The sequence below is a fragment of the Opisthocomus hoazin genome, chromosome 24, assembly GCF_030867145.1.
Source record: "Opisthocomus hoazin isolate bOpiHoa1 chromosome 24, bOpiHoa1.hap1, whole genome shotgun sequence".
Classification (NCBI taxonomy): Eukaryota; Metazoa; Chordata; class Aves; order Opisthocomiformes; family Opisthocomidae; genus Opisthocomus; species Opisthocomus hoazin.
This window is the reverse complement of record NC_134437.1, coordinates 1,575,355-1,591,308: the sequence shown is the minus strand read 5'-3', so window position 1 is coordinate 1,591,308 and position 15,954 is coordinate 1,575,355. Positions and strand designations below refer to the sequence as shown.

Sequence of the window (15,954 nt, the reverse complement as noted above, 5' to 3'; positions counted from 1 at the left end):
AGTGCTCTAGTGCTGCTAGCACTAGAGTTGGGATAACAGCCACAGAACTTTGTCAGAGAGAAGAATATAAAACCTGAAATAACACTAAATCAAATAGAAGTCAATCAAATAAAATCACTAAATCAAACAGAAGGAGAGCCTGTTTGCAGAGTCCCGTCTGTCTAGCCCACTTAAACTAACAGGATCTCAGTGACAAAACTGCTAACTGTTTTTGAGACTTTCATATATCCTGTTTTATTCTGTTAAGTTAGTGATCATTATTAAGGAACAGGTTAATACTCTGACAGCTTCTTATATAGATGGAGGGAAAATCAAAGGGTTGAGGTACTGCCATGTGTCTATTGTACTGGTGCAAACCTTCAGGGCAAAGATATGTTTTTTTAACGTATACCATGCATTTTCTAGGTAGAATTTTTTTATGAGTGTATGTGTGTTTTGGTTTGTTTTGGGTTTTACTTTTTCCTGTTCCGTGTCTTGTGCTGCAAATTTGGGTGAATGGTATAGATGTCTGGAGAAATCCTCCTAGTCCTAGTCCTAGTTCTGATAAACACTGTATTACGTGTACAACCAAATGCATGTGTTCAGTTTGATCCACTTATTGTCTCTGGGATAGCACAGGGAAGTGGATAGTCTTTGATGTGGGACAAACAATACTATTTTTAAAATTATCAAACCCTACTTCTGAACATGCTTTAGATACTTGGATGCATCTGTCTTGCTGTATGTTGTTTACTTTTGTAACCATACTTCAGTCCAGATTTTTAAAGGTCTAGAGGTGCTTTAACTCCCATGAACATTTGGTACTTCAGAAAAACCTACCCAACCCCCCAAGCAAACAAACAAAACAATCTCTCTGGCTTAGAGATTTTTTTCCCCCTCAGTCTTTGTCCAAAAACAGAGACAGTCCGTCATGTAGATGAGGGGCAGGAGGTCCTATAGCCCAAGCACCTGGGTTGACAGTGTCACAACTATTTCAGTACTCCCACACCTTCCTGAAGGACCTGTTGATATCCTAGCATGCATAGGAAAAGATTCTGCTTTCTATGGCTATGCCTCCATAACATCGTACCCCTTGGACAAACAGTCTTTTGCACTGAGGATGGTCTGTAAAGGCAAGTGATTGTGACTGCACTCTAGCAAAATCAGATGATTGACAATTGCATACTAACACAGATGAGCAGACCAAGCTTCCAGATACTGGCATGGTGGAAGCTTCCTCTTACTAGTAAGCTGGCAGCTTGCATTCTGCTGCTCTGCAGAATGCACAAGTAAAATTTAAAAGAAGAAAAAAAAATGCTTATGTGCTTTTTACTTTGGTTGTGAATGTAGGAACATGCTACTTAGGAGAAACTTTTGCCCCATCAGTCTGCGATTCCTGTCTATCACTACTGCAGAACATAGCAAGAACTAACAGGCCTGGGAAGTCATGAATGTGATGATTTGAAATGGTTTGCCTGTATCCTTGCGCAAGTGTTTATTGCTGTGTGGCATTGTAGGGAGGAGGAATGCTTTCTCTTTGAATAATACCAAATGTAAAACTGATCAAGCCAGTGTGCCATATTCCTCATCACCTTCAATATTTTTCATGATTTTTTGAGCGATGTCTTTCTTCCGTTACTCTAGCAGAATACTAGCTGTGATTCAGTAAATATAGTTTTGATATGTTATGTATTGGTGTATAAAAGTTTTACAGTTTTAGTGCAGACATGAGTGTGTTTCCTGTCAGATTTTTCAATTAGGCAATCACTAACTACTCTTACACACACTTTCATGAGCCAGTAGTGGAGACAGCCCTAGGTTTCTCACCCCACAGCTCCGGGTGTGAGGAATGGGGGGGTAACAGGTGATGCTTTTATGCAGGCCTTTTAACATCTTACCAGAGCTGGCAGTAGGTATATATGTGGCATAGGATCTCACTCAGAACTACTTTCTGGCCTCCCATCCTATCTATCAAGACCTGCATGATGTTACCATTTTCTCTACGGCAAGTGAAAAATAAAGTGAACATTTTCTCACCAGAGTAAAGGAATCGAAGAACAGACGAAGAGATCAGCTCTGGTATTCTTCCTCCTGTATCCTGGTTACAGTTTAACCTGTATAGTGTTATTTAGCCTTTTCCACCAAGGCTGTCCCACAAGGTTCCCTGTTCCTAAAGTAGAAAAATGCAGAAGTCTGACCTCTGAAGGAATCAGAGTTTTAGAGGCCCCCTTTAGTAGGTGACAGCTTGTCTGAATAACAGATGTCTTTTTGCTCACCCCTCTGACAGGTCAATTATATTGCTGAGTTGTGCTACCCTGAGAACAGTCCAATGCATCCTTCCGCTTATTTTCTGGGTTACAGTTACTGACCCGTAGTCTCTATCAGCTCCGTGTTGTTAGCAGCTAAAACAAATGGTTTTTAAAATGTTGTTAAAAATTTAGAAATTTTTAGATTAAAACAACTTGATTGAATTCTAGCAACGTAAGGAGTGCCCCTTTGCTAGGATATAAGCATTGGGTTGTCAGTGTTGCAGCAGTGTGCTAGGGCATAGCAACCAGAAGATGAGAGAAACGCATTCCCTTGCACAGCTCACATGAAGTCAAACTTAGCAGTGAAGTGATTAAAAAATAATAATTAATAAAAAAATTGAGGGAGATAGAGACAAGCCAAATACTCTGCTGATGCAAATGAGCGTTGTTGCAATACCTTCAGCAAAGTGCTTCTAGATTTGTTGCAACAGATCTAACGATTCAAAATTTAACTTGGGTTTAACTTCCAGATTTTTTTTCGTTGAAGTGGACACCTTGAATACAATTCTCTGCCTTCAATTTGTGTTGTACTTCATATCTCATGAGAAGTACATGGGAATATATTTTGATTTAATGATCCAGGGAGTAAACTACACTGGCACTCCCTTGTAACTGAAGATGCTTCCATTTAACAACTTGCTTCCAAGGGAAGAGAATATGCTAGTGTGCATGAGGCTTTTGGTTTCCCCTCTATCCTCTGCATGGTGCTAATTAGAGCATGTGTATCTTTTTGTGTTGGTGAGGGAGAGTTAGTATGAAACTCTCCAGGGTGGAGAATGTGGTTCTGCCTTTTTTCCCTACACCCACGAGTGCCGTTACAAAGAAACAGCAAACTGTGGAAGTGTGGGAACAGGCTTTTTTCATCCTTCGTCTTCCTTTAGGTTGACAGCCACTGAGCACCAAAAGATAAAAACATGTCTTTTTGTTTGGTTGGTGGGTTGTTTTGTTTTTTTTTTTTAAAAAAAAACAAACAACCTGCTCTGCTGACACCATAGAAACTTAGTGAACAGGATTAAAAGGGGACTTGCATGGGTATAAGCAAGGCAGTTCCCTGGCTAGCCTCCCTTGCTCAGGTACAGAGAATGACCGGTACATCAAAAAGCGATTATGCTGAATTATTATAGTTGCGTGTTCAGCTTTCAAGGAACTTGTGCACAACATATATATATATATATAAATATAAATATATATATATAAAACACACACATAGAAATGATCAAGTAATAGGAGTGTCCTAGCCCATGCAGGTGTTGGTGAGCTGCTCTTCAGGTGGCTTCACCTCAGACCTCTAGTTACAAACAAATAGCTTGCTTTTATCAAAGCCATTGTAAAATGAGGTTAATGCCCAAGTCTCACATTGTTCACTAGGAGCACTGTGGAAACAGTACTATCGTTTTTATTCTGATTTCCTAAGCTCTAATCTCCATTTCTGTAATGTCACTCTTGCGTATGCTGTTATATCCACACGTCAGCAATGCTTGTGCCTCACATTGAGTAATGCCATCATGGCTGTGATATTAGCAGGTGATTTTTGACTCCTGAACTGAGATGGATCAAGTTGCAATTGAAATAAAGACCAGAACAAAAATATTTGAAAGAAAAATTATAGGGGAAAAGTGGAACCCGGGAACTTTGGTCTTTCTGAACCACAGTGAATATAATCCACACTGTTGGTGACTTTCTCTGTATGGGAAATGTATGTTTATTGCTAAGGTTTGTGCATGTTTTACTATGCCTGTTGTTTAGTAGTCCCAAGCCCAATAAGTACTGGGTGCTGTATGCTCATAAGCATAATGAGCTGGTCACTATCAGCTGGATGTACAAGATTCTGCCCTGCTGTCTCCTGTCCAGGGGAGGTCATACTGTTTCAATGCTCTGCAGCTCAAGGTCTCCTACTCCTGGCACAGTATGCATGTAAAAGCGTGTACAAATGCATGATCACATTAATGATACGAGTGTTAATATTAATCAGTGTGTGCGGGTGGCTATCAAACTAGTGCTAGAAAACCAGTTCTGTAACTGTCTTTGCTATTTAGTGATGTAGGTCATCAGAATCAGTTTCCCAGTATGGTGGGAACAGGTTTCTAGAAATGCTGAGATGTAACAAGTGGAATAGTGACTCAGTACATAAAAACAGAAGCAGTCTTTATGTACTATTAGCTTTTGCTTAATCATTGAAGACCAATTTATAGGATATTAGATTTTGAATGCAAATCTAAATTGAGGTTATATTAGGAAATGGAAATTGTGATCACCGCACACATGAGAGATACAACGTGGAGCCTGCATGTGCACAGAGCACAATGTAGTGCATACACTATGATACCTAAAAGCAACCTTTGATAAACTTTTATTGCTTTTTTTCTGTTGTTGTTGTGTTCTGTATCTGTTCTCTCCAGGCTTCGTGGACCCGGCCCGAGAAACAAGAGGTATAAAATTACCAGACCTTTAGCAAACTTATTAGTTTTTTGGTTTTGGTTTTTTTAAGCATTACAGATTAACAAGTCTCTAGTCCAGTAACCATGCCAACTAAACCAGCATTAATAATATGAACAAATTAAACATCAATGCATAAAAGAAACAGCTTATAGAGTTAGAAGTTGCTTGGCATGTAGTAATTCATTTTTGGATGAGCAAACTAGCTGTGTTGGGAGTGAGTAATTCTGGTTGTCTCTTAAAAAATAGACAATCAAAAATAAAAGCAAATGTGAAATCTGACAAATACTGCTTTCACCATTTTTTTCTATGTTACCAGTGTGAATCATATCTCTCTTCTGCAGTTTTAAGAATTAGCAACCGCCTATATTCTGGGAAAGCATTTTTTTCCAAAGATAGCCTTTTCTGCTCCAGCCAACTCATCTGTTTGCTCATGGTACTTCTTAAGTTTGACCTTCTCTTAAAGGACAACTGCATCATGTTCCATTTCAAAGTCAATGCAGATAAATCTTTCAGAAGTTATATTTCTCCAGAAAATGCTCTAAATTGCTGAATTATTTTTTTCTTTGATTTGCGAGCCTTGGTGAGGGGGTGTGGGATAATGCAGTAACTTAGTTTGGTGCAAATGTGGTTTGATGCTGTTTTATTTCACACTCAGTGCTGTATTTTAAAAGTAATAATAATAATGTACCTTTACATGTACCTGATTTGTAGCATTCTTGCTTCAAAATGAACCAGAAAGTAAGTTTCCAAGCAAACAATAGGGGTCAGTTAGAGAATAACATTACCTATCAAAACTGGGTGACTTGTATTTGTATCTTTAGGATCAGCTTTGTGGAGGCACTGGGTATTCTGAATTTTTTTTTATTTTTAAGCCATCTTAAACCATAGAGACTGGTGTGGCCTAAACAAAGTGGATCTCTAACTTGAGCACCATCTCTGCCTTTGTTTTGTATGGGGCTAAGAAGATACTGCCCAGTCTTACTTCAAAATAATCTGTTGGAATTGTGGCAAGTGAAGGCATCGGAGATGCAGACCAGTTTGAGTTGAAGAATGTAGCATTTGAGTAGTTGCATCTTTTCAGGCCTCGTATCAATTCCTATTACAGTTGTCTCCATCTTCACTGCTTCCCTCCCTGCCCCGCTCCCCAGTGTTTTCATTGTGCTCTCTGTCTCAAGCTTTTTATTAATATGAGCACTAATACTATTAAGCTTGCTGTCTCTAAATTTCTTACTGTGTCTGTGTCTTAAAATATCCAAGTGGGGTTCTGTGAGAATGTTGTTGAAGCTTATTGTTGCAGCTTGTGTAGACGTATCTTTGAAATAGCTAGCATGGGGTCTGTTAGCGGTGTGCTCCAGCGACAGCGAGTTTAGTTCTCAGGAAGCTGAATGAATATTTGGCATTAAGTGTTTCACTTACTAATGCATTAGCTAGTTTAAAGTAAGGAAATCTCTATGAGCTTCAGTCACAGTGGCATATAGGGGTGTTAAATTTTGCTTTCATTGCTTTGGAGGCGTAATTGTAGTTGGCTGCTTCTTCCTCTAAACACCTCTGCTTACTATGCACAGTTCAAAATGTCTCAGTTCACTATTCTGGTTCTGCATATACTGCAGAATTGCTGAAAGTGATATTAGCAGCATATGCTGACCAAAAAAACCCTACATCATCACCAACACATGCTAAAAGAGTCATTTACAAGCAAAATTATACCTCGGTTGCATCACAGACTGGTGATGCCTTTCTGGTGACTGGGAATTAGTGCAACCTTACAAATATTAAGAGATGCAGATGTGTTCTGGTTAGTGTAGTGCTGAGAGCACTGATCTTCCTTCACTGGAATTTGTAGCTGTGGTCAAAATTTCCGGGTGCTGTTTTGTAATGGTGTTCACTGTGTGGAAAGCAAGCAAGGGGAAGATATGACAGTGTGAAGTTGTCATGGATACTTGTTTGTTAAAGACCTGAAAAATCCAGAAGGTGGAAGGAAGGGGGGTAAATCCATTTCCTGCTTGTCTCTCCTCTTCCCCTTTTGGCACTGAAGTATTGAAATCGAGGCCAGCTTGGTACATAGTGACTATATGCCAGATGGCATTGTCAGAATGTGGAGGAAAACACCTGCATGTGTCTCAGGATAAGTTGTAGTAATCAGCAATATATACAACCATCATACTCTTTTCTGTAGTGGCAGTTGCTATGGCATGAGTTATTGCCTATGTCCCTCAGGTTGTCTCCCTGTTACTGTGAAGCATTTTGTTATCCAAAGTCCTTGAAATTAAAGAGGCTGGGTAAAGAGATTACAAGGGTCTGCATCTGGCTCACAAGTTTCTACCTATCCTGTGTCTCTTAATAGCCAGGAATTGTTAGCATTTGGTGGTCTGAAATACAAATGAAGAAAAACAATAGCATGCTTTCTTGGGTAGACATTTATCTCTTCATTGAAGCATTTTTCCTGATCTTTCTTTTTATTTACTTCTGCCTTTTGCATTAAGAAACAGAGCTTTAGCTTCAGAATCAATTGCATTATTTTTGAAGTTACCATTTTACCATGACTGCCTAGCATGCTTTTGTTTGTATTAGATCTTGACAAAGTGGGGAAAAGACAGGTGACACTGGATGTAAAATTACCTTTGCTGTAGTGATTGTGTGCTGGTATTTTGCCACACTATATTCTTGCCTGTTGATGGAGTCATAGAGACTGGTATTTAGAATATTCACCCAACTCATAAGCTAAAAGAAGCTGGGAGCCTCTGCAGATCTGGAGCCTTGAGATTTATGAATCCTACTGCAATAGTTTCAGAAATGAGCTGGGTTTTGGAGTCAAATCACAAGTTGGGCAAAAGGATAACAATATAGTCAGCCAATGAAGAAAGATAAAAGTAGAGTTTGGTTGTGTAAGATACCACAAGGGACTAATGTCATGTTAAGGGATCTTGCACTGGTTCTGGGAAACAATGCACACAGCACCGTGTGTACGTGAAATAAAGAACTGTTCCCAGCAACACAAGGGACTGAGCACAGGAGAGGGGGTGGAGTTTGTAGCTTGTGGCATTGGTCAGGGATTGCAGCAGATCTGCGTGCAGGGTGGAAGAGAGAAGGAAAATACATGTAATTGTTTTTGTGTCATCAAAGGAAACTGTGCATATGAAATTTGACTAGCTCAAATGAACTAATATTCAGAACTAACAGAGGTAAACACATTTATTTGTAGAAACTTTGTCAGTCTCACAGATTGAGACCACTAGCTCAGAACAGAAAGAGGCTTCAGGCCCAGAGGATCTAACCACTTGAGATACCAGAGATGTACTTTGTGCTACAGCTTAGTGTGTTTGACTGTTTAATGTCCTCAGGGTTTTTACTCATAATCTCAGTACTTGTCCTGTATCTTCCAAGAAAATTAATGCTCTTAGAGCATTAATTGCCTAAAGTGTGGCAGGCTACAGCAGCTGGCCCAGCCAGGAGGGTATCTAATTTGTTTACTTGTGCTTGTGCCACATTGGAAACAAGATGCGAGAGTTGGTGCTTTAAAGCTTCCAAGCTGAAGGACAAGCACCAAGAGCTTGCACAAGCACCAGGGTGGAAGGAGGAGCCCGTGGCCTTATGCACGTCGTGTATTAAGACAGCACTTGGGCTTTGGTCACAAATTGGAGGGGGGTGGGGGGAGAGGAAGTGATGTGGGATGGGGTTGCTGGGTAGCTGCAATCCCTCTGAGCGGATGGTAGCCTGGACTTCACATTCCTTGTCTCTCTGTTGTTGACCTCCCCATACTTTCTTGCATGTGGGAGCAATTTCTAAACTGGCATATAACCAATGCAAATTGCACTTTCTTAAAGCATTACAAGACCTTGAAGCAGGGATGACTCTAGAAGGGTCACATTGTTTCCTTGCCCTGTTCGTTGTGCCTTGCTCTCTTCAATGCCTTGTTCAGGTGAAAGTTCTGAGTTTTTCATTTTTGCATGATTCAGCTCTGAGGTCTGGATCTGTTCTTATTAATGCAACTTCAAGGACACTGAGATACAAGAAGTATCAGTGAGAGAAGAGGAAGGCCTGAATTCTCTAAGCGGTAGTAGCCGTGGGGGAGGTTTTCTATGAGAGCATGTGGCCACAATGTTTAACTAGAGCTGCATCTCTACAGTTCTCATTGTGGGAAGAAGCTTGATGTTACCCAGCTGTCTTTAGCATCTGATACTTTGGTCCATCATTTTATTTTTTCCCTTCTCCTGAGGGTTTTGAATCACTGCAGTTGGCCCTGTGTGTCAAGGAAGGTTCTTGTTTTTGGAAATACCTCTCTGTGCCCATGATTTCACCTGGCCGCAGGTGATCACTTCTGAATTACTGAGCACTGGAGGATTGGTGTAAGGTAGACTTCAGTTTGTTCCTATTCCTTTAGTCTGCACCACAGGTTCAGAGCTCAGCCTCTAACTCTCTTTTCCTTTCCTGCCAGACCCTGGATGGGCGCATCATAGTACGTAGCCATGCCCGGGTGTCATCCCTGACTCTCAAAGAAATTCAGTACACAGATGCCGGAGAATATGTATGCACAGCCAGCAACACCATTGGGCAAGACTCCCAAGCCATGTACCTTGAAGTGCAGTGTAAGAAGTGGCGGATGGGGCGGGGAAGGGTGTTTGAGTGTTTAAGGGGGGGACTGTTTTGATTTCCTTTTCGTGCAATGAGACTGAGGCACCAATGGCTAGGGAAATGTGTTTTGTTTAGGTAGAGGGCATGGGAAGCAACTCAGTCTGAAATAATTTTGTTGGAGACATGTTGCTGTGTGCATACATGCAAATGTTTGCTCTAGCTGTCTTCAGTTGGGATACTGTTTGAACCTTGGGAAGTTTATGGCCCATGAATCTGCTGTCGTCTCGTTTGTTGGGTGCGTCAGAGCGCTTCCCTGGGAGACCTTCCTGATATGCACTTCCCTAGATGCATAGCATGCTGTCTGCTTCTCCCACACTGCGTTAGGAGCAGCCTTTGGGACTAAGTTTCCTCATTGCGTCCTTCAGCAAAAGACACCACTTCCCATCACCCCAGATGAGAAGACAGTTCCTGTTTCCTGTAGATTCCTTTCCCCACAATTAAGCTGGACCGCAGCCAAGGGATCCTTAAAGTGAGGCTGGCTGGGCTACTTTAGGAAACTTTCTGGCTCAAATTTCCCTCACAAATGTGTCTGTCTTTCAGATGCTCCAAAGCTTCAGGGCCCTGTCGCTGTCTATACCTGGGAAGGGAATCAAGTGAACATCACCTGTGAGGTATTTGCTTACCCCAGTGCTGTTATCTCTTGGTTCCGGGATGGACAGCTGCTTCCCAGCTCAAACTACAGCAACATCAAGATCTACAACACTCCATCAGCAAGCTACCTAGAGGTGAGGAAAAGCAAGGGGGGGAGAAGGCATATGCAGCCAGGAAGGCTCAGTGCTATCAAATAATTTATGTTCCTCATGTTGAAGTAGTAAAGTCTTTTGTCAGGGCACCCTGTTGGTAGACGATAAGTTGTGTAGTGTTCCTGGCACATAAATGCTAAGAAGACCAGGCAGCAGAAGACACACTCTCCTTGCCTTTGATTTTCTGCCCACTGCAGTTCTCCCCTCTGCAGACAGCCCTTAAAGTGTTAACGTGTACTTTATTGTGGTTTCTCTCACGAACAAAATGCAGAGTGCGTTGGCAGAGTGAAAAGGATTTTCTGATCCAAGTACGAGCCTTCATTCCTTCCACAGGTGACACCAGACTCTGAAAATGACTTTGGGAACTATAACTGCACTGCTGTGAACCGCATTGGCCAGGAGTCCTCAGAGTTTATTCTTGTGCAGGCAGGTGAGCATCCCAGGTGGGGAGATAAGGAAATGCATATGCAGACCTTGAGCTGAGATGACAGAGTGACTGTTCTTTTCTAGTTTATGTTGGTGGGGTAAGAGGAAAGCCAGCTTCTACTCTCAAAGAGCCTATTCGTAGATTTTTTTGTGTTGGGATGGGTTGTAGATAACAAGATCCTCGGTATCTCTGTTTTCTTGTTTCTGAAGGGTCTCATTCTTTGCGCTTCCAGTACACTTTGACAGAGCTGGGATATTTGATTTCTGACAGCCATTGCATATGTGCATATGCGTGCATGTGTGCTTCTCAAAACATCAGCAAAATATCTTTAGTAGTATAGGTAGTGCAAGACAGAAACCTCAGACCATTGTGTACCAACCAGAGAGGCCTGGGATCTGACTGCGTGACAGACTGGAAGGGCCTCTGGTGTCCTCTCAGGGCAGCCACAAAGACTGGTTTAGGAATAGTCAAGCTATGTATAAGTTGCTCGTGGAGGAGGCTGTAGGGACAGAATAGCATCCAGGATGCTCTTGCTGCTCTATTCTGGTTGTGCTCTTTTGAAGAAGATACTGTAAGTCTCTAGCCTCTTACAGAAGAGACAAGATGAAGGTCTCTGTGTTGTCTAATTATCGTTCTTAAAAGCCCTCATAACAGCTTTCCCCCCCTGAGGGGATCCTCAGGCCTACACTTCTCTCCTTTGTGAAGTCATGACAAGAGTGTGTTTGATATTTCCAGTATTCTGTTTTCTTTGCCACTGGACCTTGATTCTCTGCTGTCTTCTCTACCACTGGTTGTTTTCTGTTCCTCCACCAGATACTCCGTCCTCTCCTTCCATTGACAGAGTGGAGCCCTATTCCAGTACTGCCCAAGTGGAGTTTGACGAGCCTGAAGCTACCGGCGGTGTGCCCATCCTCAAGTATAAAGCAGAGTGGAGAGCACTGGGCGAGGGAGAATGGCATTCAAGGTTGTATGATGCAAAAGAAGGTAGGATGATAAAACAAGGTGTTGCTTCCCCCACCTGCATCTCAAAAGACTTTCTTTCCTGTAGGGGAAAGCCAGAGTGGAGGATTCCGTGGCTTTGCAATTTCAGCTGCTATATTAAGGCCCCAGACAAGTTCTTAAACATTTGCTTTGCAGTGTCACCTTGAATTTTCAATTGGAAGTGAGGGCCCCGCTGTGCTGATAGCTCTACGTGTGTGACAGAACACCAGCCTTCTCCGCCTACAGAGTGTATGTTGTAGCACTGTGTTCATCTCTGTATCCTCTCCTTGTTTGCACCATCCTGCCTGAATAAGGTGAAGAACCCTGTACCTGATATCGAGTGAGGTTTTGTTTGCTGACTGGGGAGTGACTGTGGGCTTCATGTAGAAGGCTTGTCAAGCCTTGTCTGTCAGCCATTCAGTTTCCCTTCAGTTTCCCTTGGAACATAAACCCTCCTATTCCAGAAGCAAGTCTAACTCCTATTAGACCCTGTCTCATTATAGAAATCTGTAGGAATATACACTGCTTAAAATGTATCCTGAAGTCCAGTAAACCAAAGGAATTTTCATTTGGGAGGACTATGAAGAGGAGAGTTCTGTTTCAGAGCTGAATCTTCTACCGCCAATCCTGGCTGGAACTGAAATTCTTTTAGGTTCCCACTGGAATGATGTGATTAGAGCTAGAGTCAGGTTTATTTTTCTCATTTCTCCCTTTGTATCTGTGCAGGAAAAATAGAGCTTATTTCTTTCTTCGTATCACAGTGACCTCACAGCAGGTTCTTTCCATCTCTTACATTGTGTCTGACCTCCTTATAGATTGCTAAAGGAGAGAGATGGGCTTCTAGCCTGCTAAGGGCTTTGCTTTCAATTGGATCACACAGCTCAACAGATAAGCAGTTCTAAGTGCTATGTCTGCTACAGTTAGAGCCCCATTTGACAATGGTCTTGAAGAGTATTATTCAGGGAGCTCCTTGGCACAGGCCAAGGGCTGATGCCCTCTGGTATCTACCACAAACTCTGCTACATCCCCTCTAGAGAGGCTGTGGCAGTAATCTGCTAGTTGATACAGAGGTGGTAGCTCTGACCTTTCTCTTTGCACTGTTTATGCGAGGCTGGGCCCAAAAGAGGGCTCTGTTACCTGGGGCGAGCATGGCAAAAGTATATGATAGAAACATGACATTTATTGTTGACGTAAAGCCTAAGCCTTTCTTTGCTTTTCTCCTCCTTTGTTTCTGCAACAGCAAATGTGGAGGGCATGATCACGATCACTGGCCTGAAACCTGAAACAACCTACTCTGTGAGACTGTCTGCAGTCAATGGCAAGGGTGTGGGTGAGATTAGCCTGCCATCCGACTTCAAGACACAACCAGTTCGTAAGTAAAATTGAGACCTCCCTCTGGTTCTCTTTCCTTGCATCTTTCCAGGTCATGCATGCATGGGAGAGATTTCACCTTCTGCTCTTGCAGACCTTGCTGCACCCTTAGTTTTTGTTGTGCTTTTTGATTGTAGTGAATTTCATTACTAATTTAAAATCTCCTTTGAAGGTAGGAGGCAGAGGAACTATTTTATTTGCACTGATTTGTCCCTGGGTTACTAGTATAAACTTTGTGTTGTCAAACAGAAGAGGGTATGCAATGGAGCCTTTTAATAAGCTGAGAAGGGCATTGGTCATGGACAATATAATGTCATTGTCACGAGGCAGGTTGTTTTGCAAATCAGGAGTTAAGAGGTGCAGCATGGGACTGGCCATGAACTGTGAAAGGAGGGGGAGGGAGGGGGATTTCTCTCTTCTGCAAATCACTGCTTTAAGATACCCGTGCAACACATAAGGTGATTTCCACAGCCTCTTGTCTGCTTTATTTGCGTAATCTTCCAGTCCAATGGAAGGATGCTCTGCTGTGGCATGACATTTTCTCTCCTGTTTCAACCAGAAACAAAAGAGACAAGAATTGAAAAGCAGAGAGTTATTCAAGACAGGAAGGAGAGAAAGAGGGAAAAAAAGGTGTAGAGTGGGTAGGGGAGATGTGACAAAAGCAGACAGGGGAGAGGTGGTCTCTTATCCTGGTACACGGCCTCACCCAGGTATTAGGATCTGTATTCAACTGCCCACAACTCCTGGATTTCTGCTTTCCCATTCCCCTCGCATTTAGATCTACAGCCTGTTTTTCTTCCCACCATCGCTTGCATACCTTGTGTACCTATTTCATAGCTCTTCTGAAACCACTATGCAGGACCTTCTCCTGAATTCAGAGGTAGTAATATTCCCAGCCTATGTATGTGCATGCTTTGAGGCCCTGTGAACTGTGTGTGGTCTTGATTTTGTCTGCCAAATTCTGCCTCACCAGAATTACTGAGCAGTGTGGGACAGTACACATGCCTTGTTTCTTGGAAATCCCAGGCCTTGTGCAGTAAGCCACCCTCACAACTGATGTCCAGTCTGGTGTGATAATTCCTGTAACCTACCCCACTCCCTAGGGTTGGATTTGAGACAGCTGGTGGTATTTTGATTTGCCAGCTCCATGTTCTCTGTCTCCTCACCTCATCTACATTTGTTTTTTTTTGTCTATCTGTGGTTTTTTTTTTTTTTTTTTTTGTCTGTGTTCCATCCATGGAAAAACTGCAGACATCCCTCACTCACGTAAGTGCCTCTCTGCATTTCTTTCTTTTGCTCTCTTTTTGTGTTCCTCTAAGATACATAACACTAGCTTTTAGTCTAGTACATTTCTTCTCTCAGGGTCTTTAGAAACGAAGTAACTGGTGCTTGTCCATTTCCTAACAAGACTGACTCCAGAATAGTCATTCTACTATGGGTAATACTGCTCTTTTTAGAAAGGCATTAGGGGTTAACATCTTTGTCTTTATTGTAAAGCATGCAATTCAAATATTTAGCTTGGTGATTGTCTAATAATAACAGTTCATCAATTACAGAGTGGAGTAGTGGAAGGGTTCATGTTTTTGAATGATTAAAAATTTTCAAATTTTAATGACGTAGATAATTCAGGAAAAACAAACAAAAGAAAAAAAAAAAACAGGAGAAAGTTTTAGCTAAATTGCAGATCAGGTTTAGACCAATTAAGAGCCAACCAAAAACTTCAGAATTTTTGATATCTTCACAATTTTGAAAGCAAAATCTTCAAGAAAAAATTCACGTTTTTTGCCGCTTCTCACTAATACTCCTTACCATTAGTAGTCTTTGAACAGTCTTCCAGCACATGTGTAGAGTGTAGACTCAAATAAATAAGTAAACCTCATACTAAATAAAAAAATGCATGTTTCCCCCTTCCCAGTGCAAAATGTGTTAGATTTGATGGGTTTGTTTAATTGTCATTTGGGTTCAGTGAAATACTGTACGCTCCACAGCTTTGTGCCTTTCAGATTGGAGTCAGTCAACGGGAACTCTTTATTTAAGTGAGCATTATTCTGTTTACGAAAGTCTGTGTCCTTGTGGTGAGCTGTTGTTATTCCCAAGATTGCATGGGCAAGCTTTATGAAGCTGCTGTCACATTCTTTGAGATTTCTGAAGCTGAAGCAAAAAAAGGAAAGATGGGTTGTTTTATTTTCACCCTCATGCTTGTACTATTTTTACTTAAAGACTGTATTGTACAAAAGCTTGGACTTAATGGACCACTAATAGGGTGAATGGATTGGTAGTAAAGATGGATGAATGAATGGACAGACAGATGGACAGAAAAAATTGCAAATTGTAGTAGTTACAAAGAATCAGCTGAGAGAGATGTTTCCAGAACATATGTGTCGTCCTTTGCCTAAAATTGTTTGGAGCCTGTTGATTTCAGGAGAAGTAATATATCCCTTATAAGAAGTTAATCGTGGTTTGTATTATAACTATCAGGCAAACGATTTGGTAGGCCCTTCTGAACTGGATGTAGTGAACAGTACACAAGGGAGATAAGGGCTTAGGTATTCAGTCTCTGTGCAGATAGGTGCCACAGGAAAAGGGAAAAGATCCAGTTAAGAAGAGAGGAAAAAAAACATTAAAAGCTTTGTTTCAGCCACATAGATGGATCTGTCTGCCAGGCCTTATATTGATCACCTGGGGACAGGTACGTGGCTTTGAAGAGCATTAAATCATGCTTGTAGTGGAGTGTTTTAGCTTTGTTTTTAATGTGGCAATTGGCTATCAGTCAGTCTGTAGTCCCTAACTCTGCTGCCTTGTAGGTTAAGTTCCATTTCTTTTTTTCCTTCTTTATGGGCTATAACATTTTTCATTTACAAATTAAGTTCTTCTGATGGTCTTTCAAGCACACTTATGCCTTGCAGCTGTGATCCTTCTGAGCATTCAGTTCTCTAATTCTTTCTCTGGTCACTGGGGTTCTCAAAGCCGATCTCAGATCATGAACTGGGTTGCAGCAGTGGAGAAGAGATTGTTCGCACAGCAGAAATCCCTTTTTTCATCTGTGCTGCAATTCCAGTCACACAATATTACC

General features: G+C 41.7%; 1 protein-coding gene across 6 annotated transcripts in view; it reads left to right on the top strand.

The window, feature by feature from the left end:
• NCAM1 (neural cell adhesion molecule 1) overlaps positions 1–15,954 on the top strand; it is a 228,454-nt gene that overhangs the window by 171,344 nt on the left and 41,156 nt on the right. For 3 of the 6 annotated variants that reach the window (XM_075442634.1, XM_075442636.1, XM_075442637.1), the window contains 6 exons: positions 4,688–4,717; positions 9,163–9,313; positions 9,900–10,084; positions 10,436–10,532; positions 11,343–11,513; positions 12,751–12,882. In XM_075442634.1, the coding sequence (XP_075298749.1) occupies positions 4,688–4,717; positions 9,163–9,313; positions 9,900–10,084; positions 10,436–10,532; positions 11,343–11,513; positions 12,751–12,882 (766 nt within the window). The remainder of the gene's footprint in view (positions 1–4,687; positions 4,718–9,162; positions 9,314–9,899; positions 10,085–10,435; positions 10,533–11,342; positions 11,514–12,750; positions 12,883–15,954) is intronic. The other 3 variants (XM_075442635.1, XM_075442639.1, XM_075442638.1) reach the window with 1 other exon arrangement.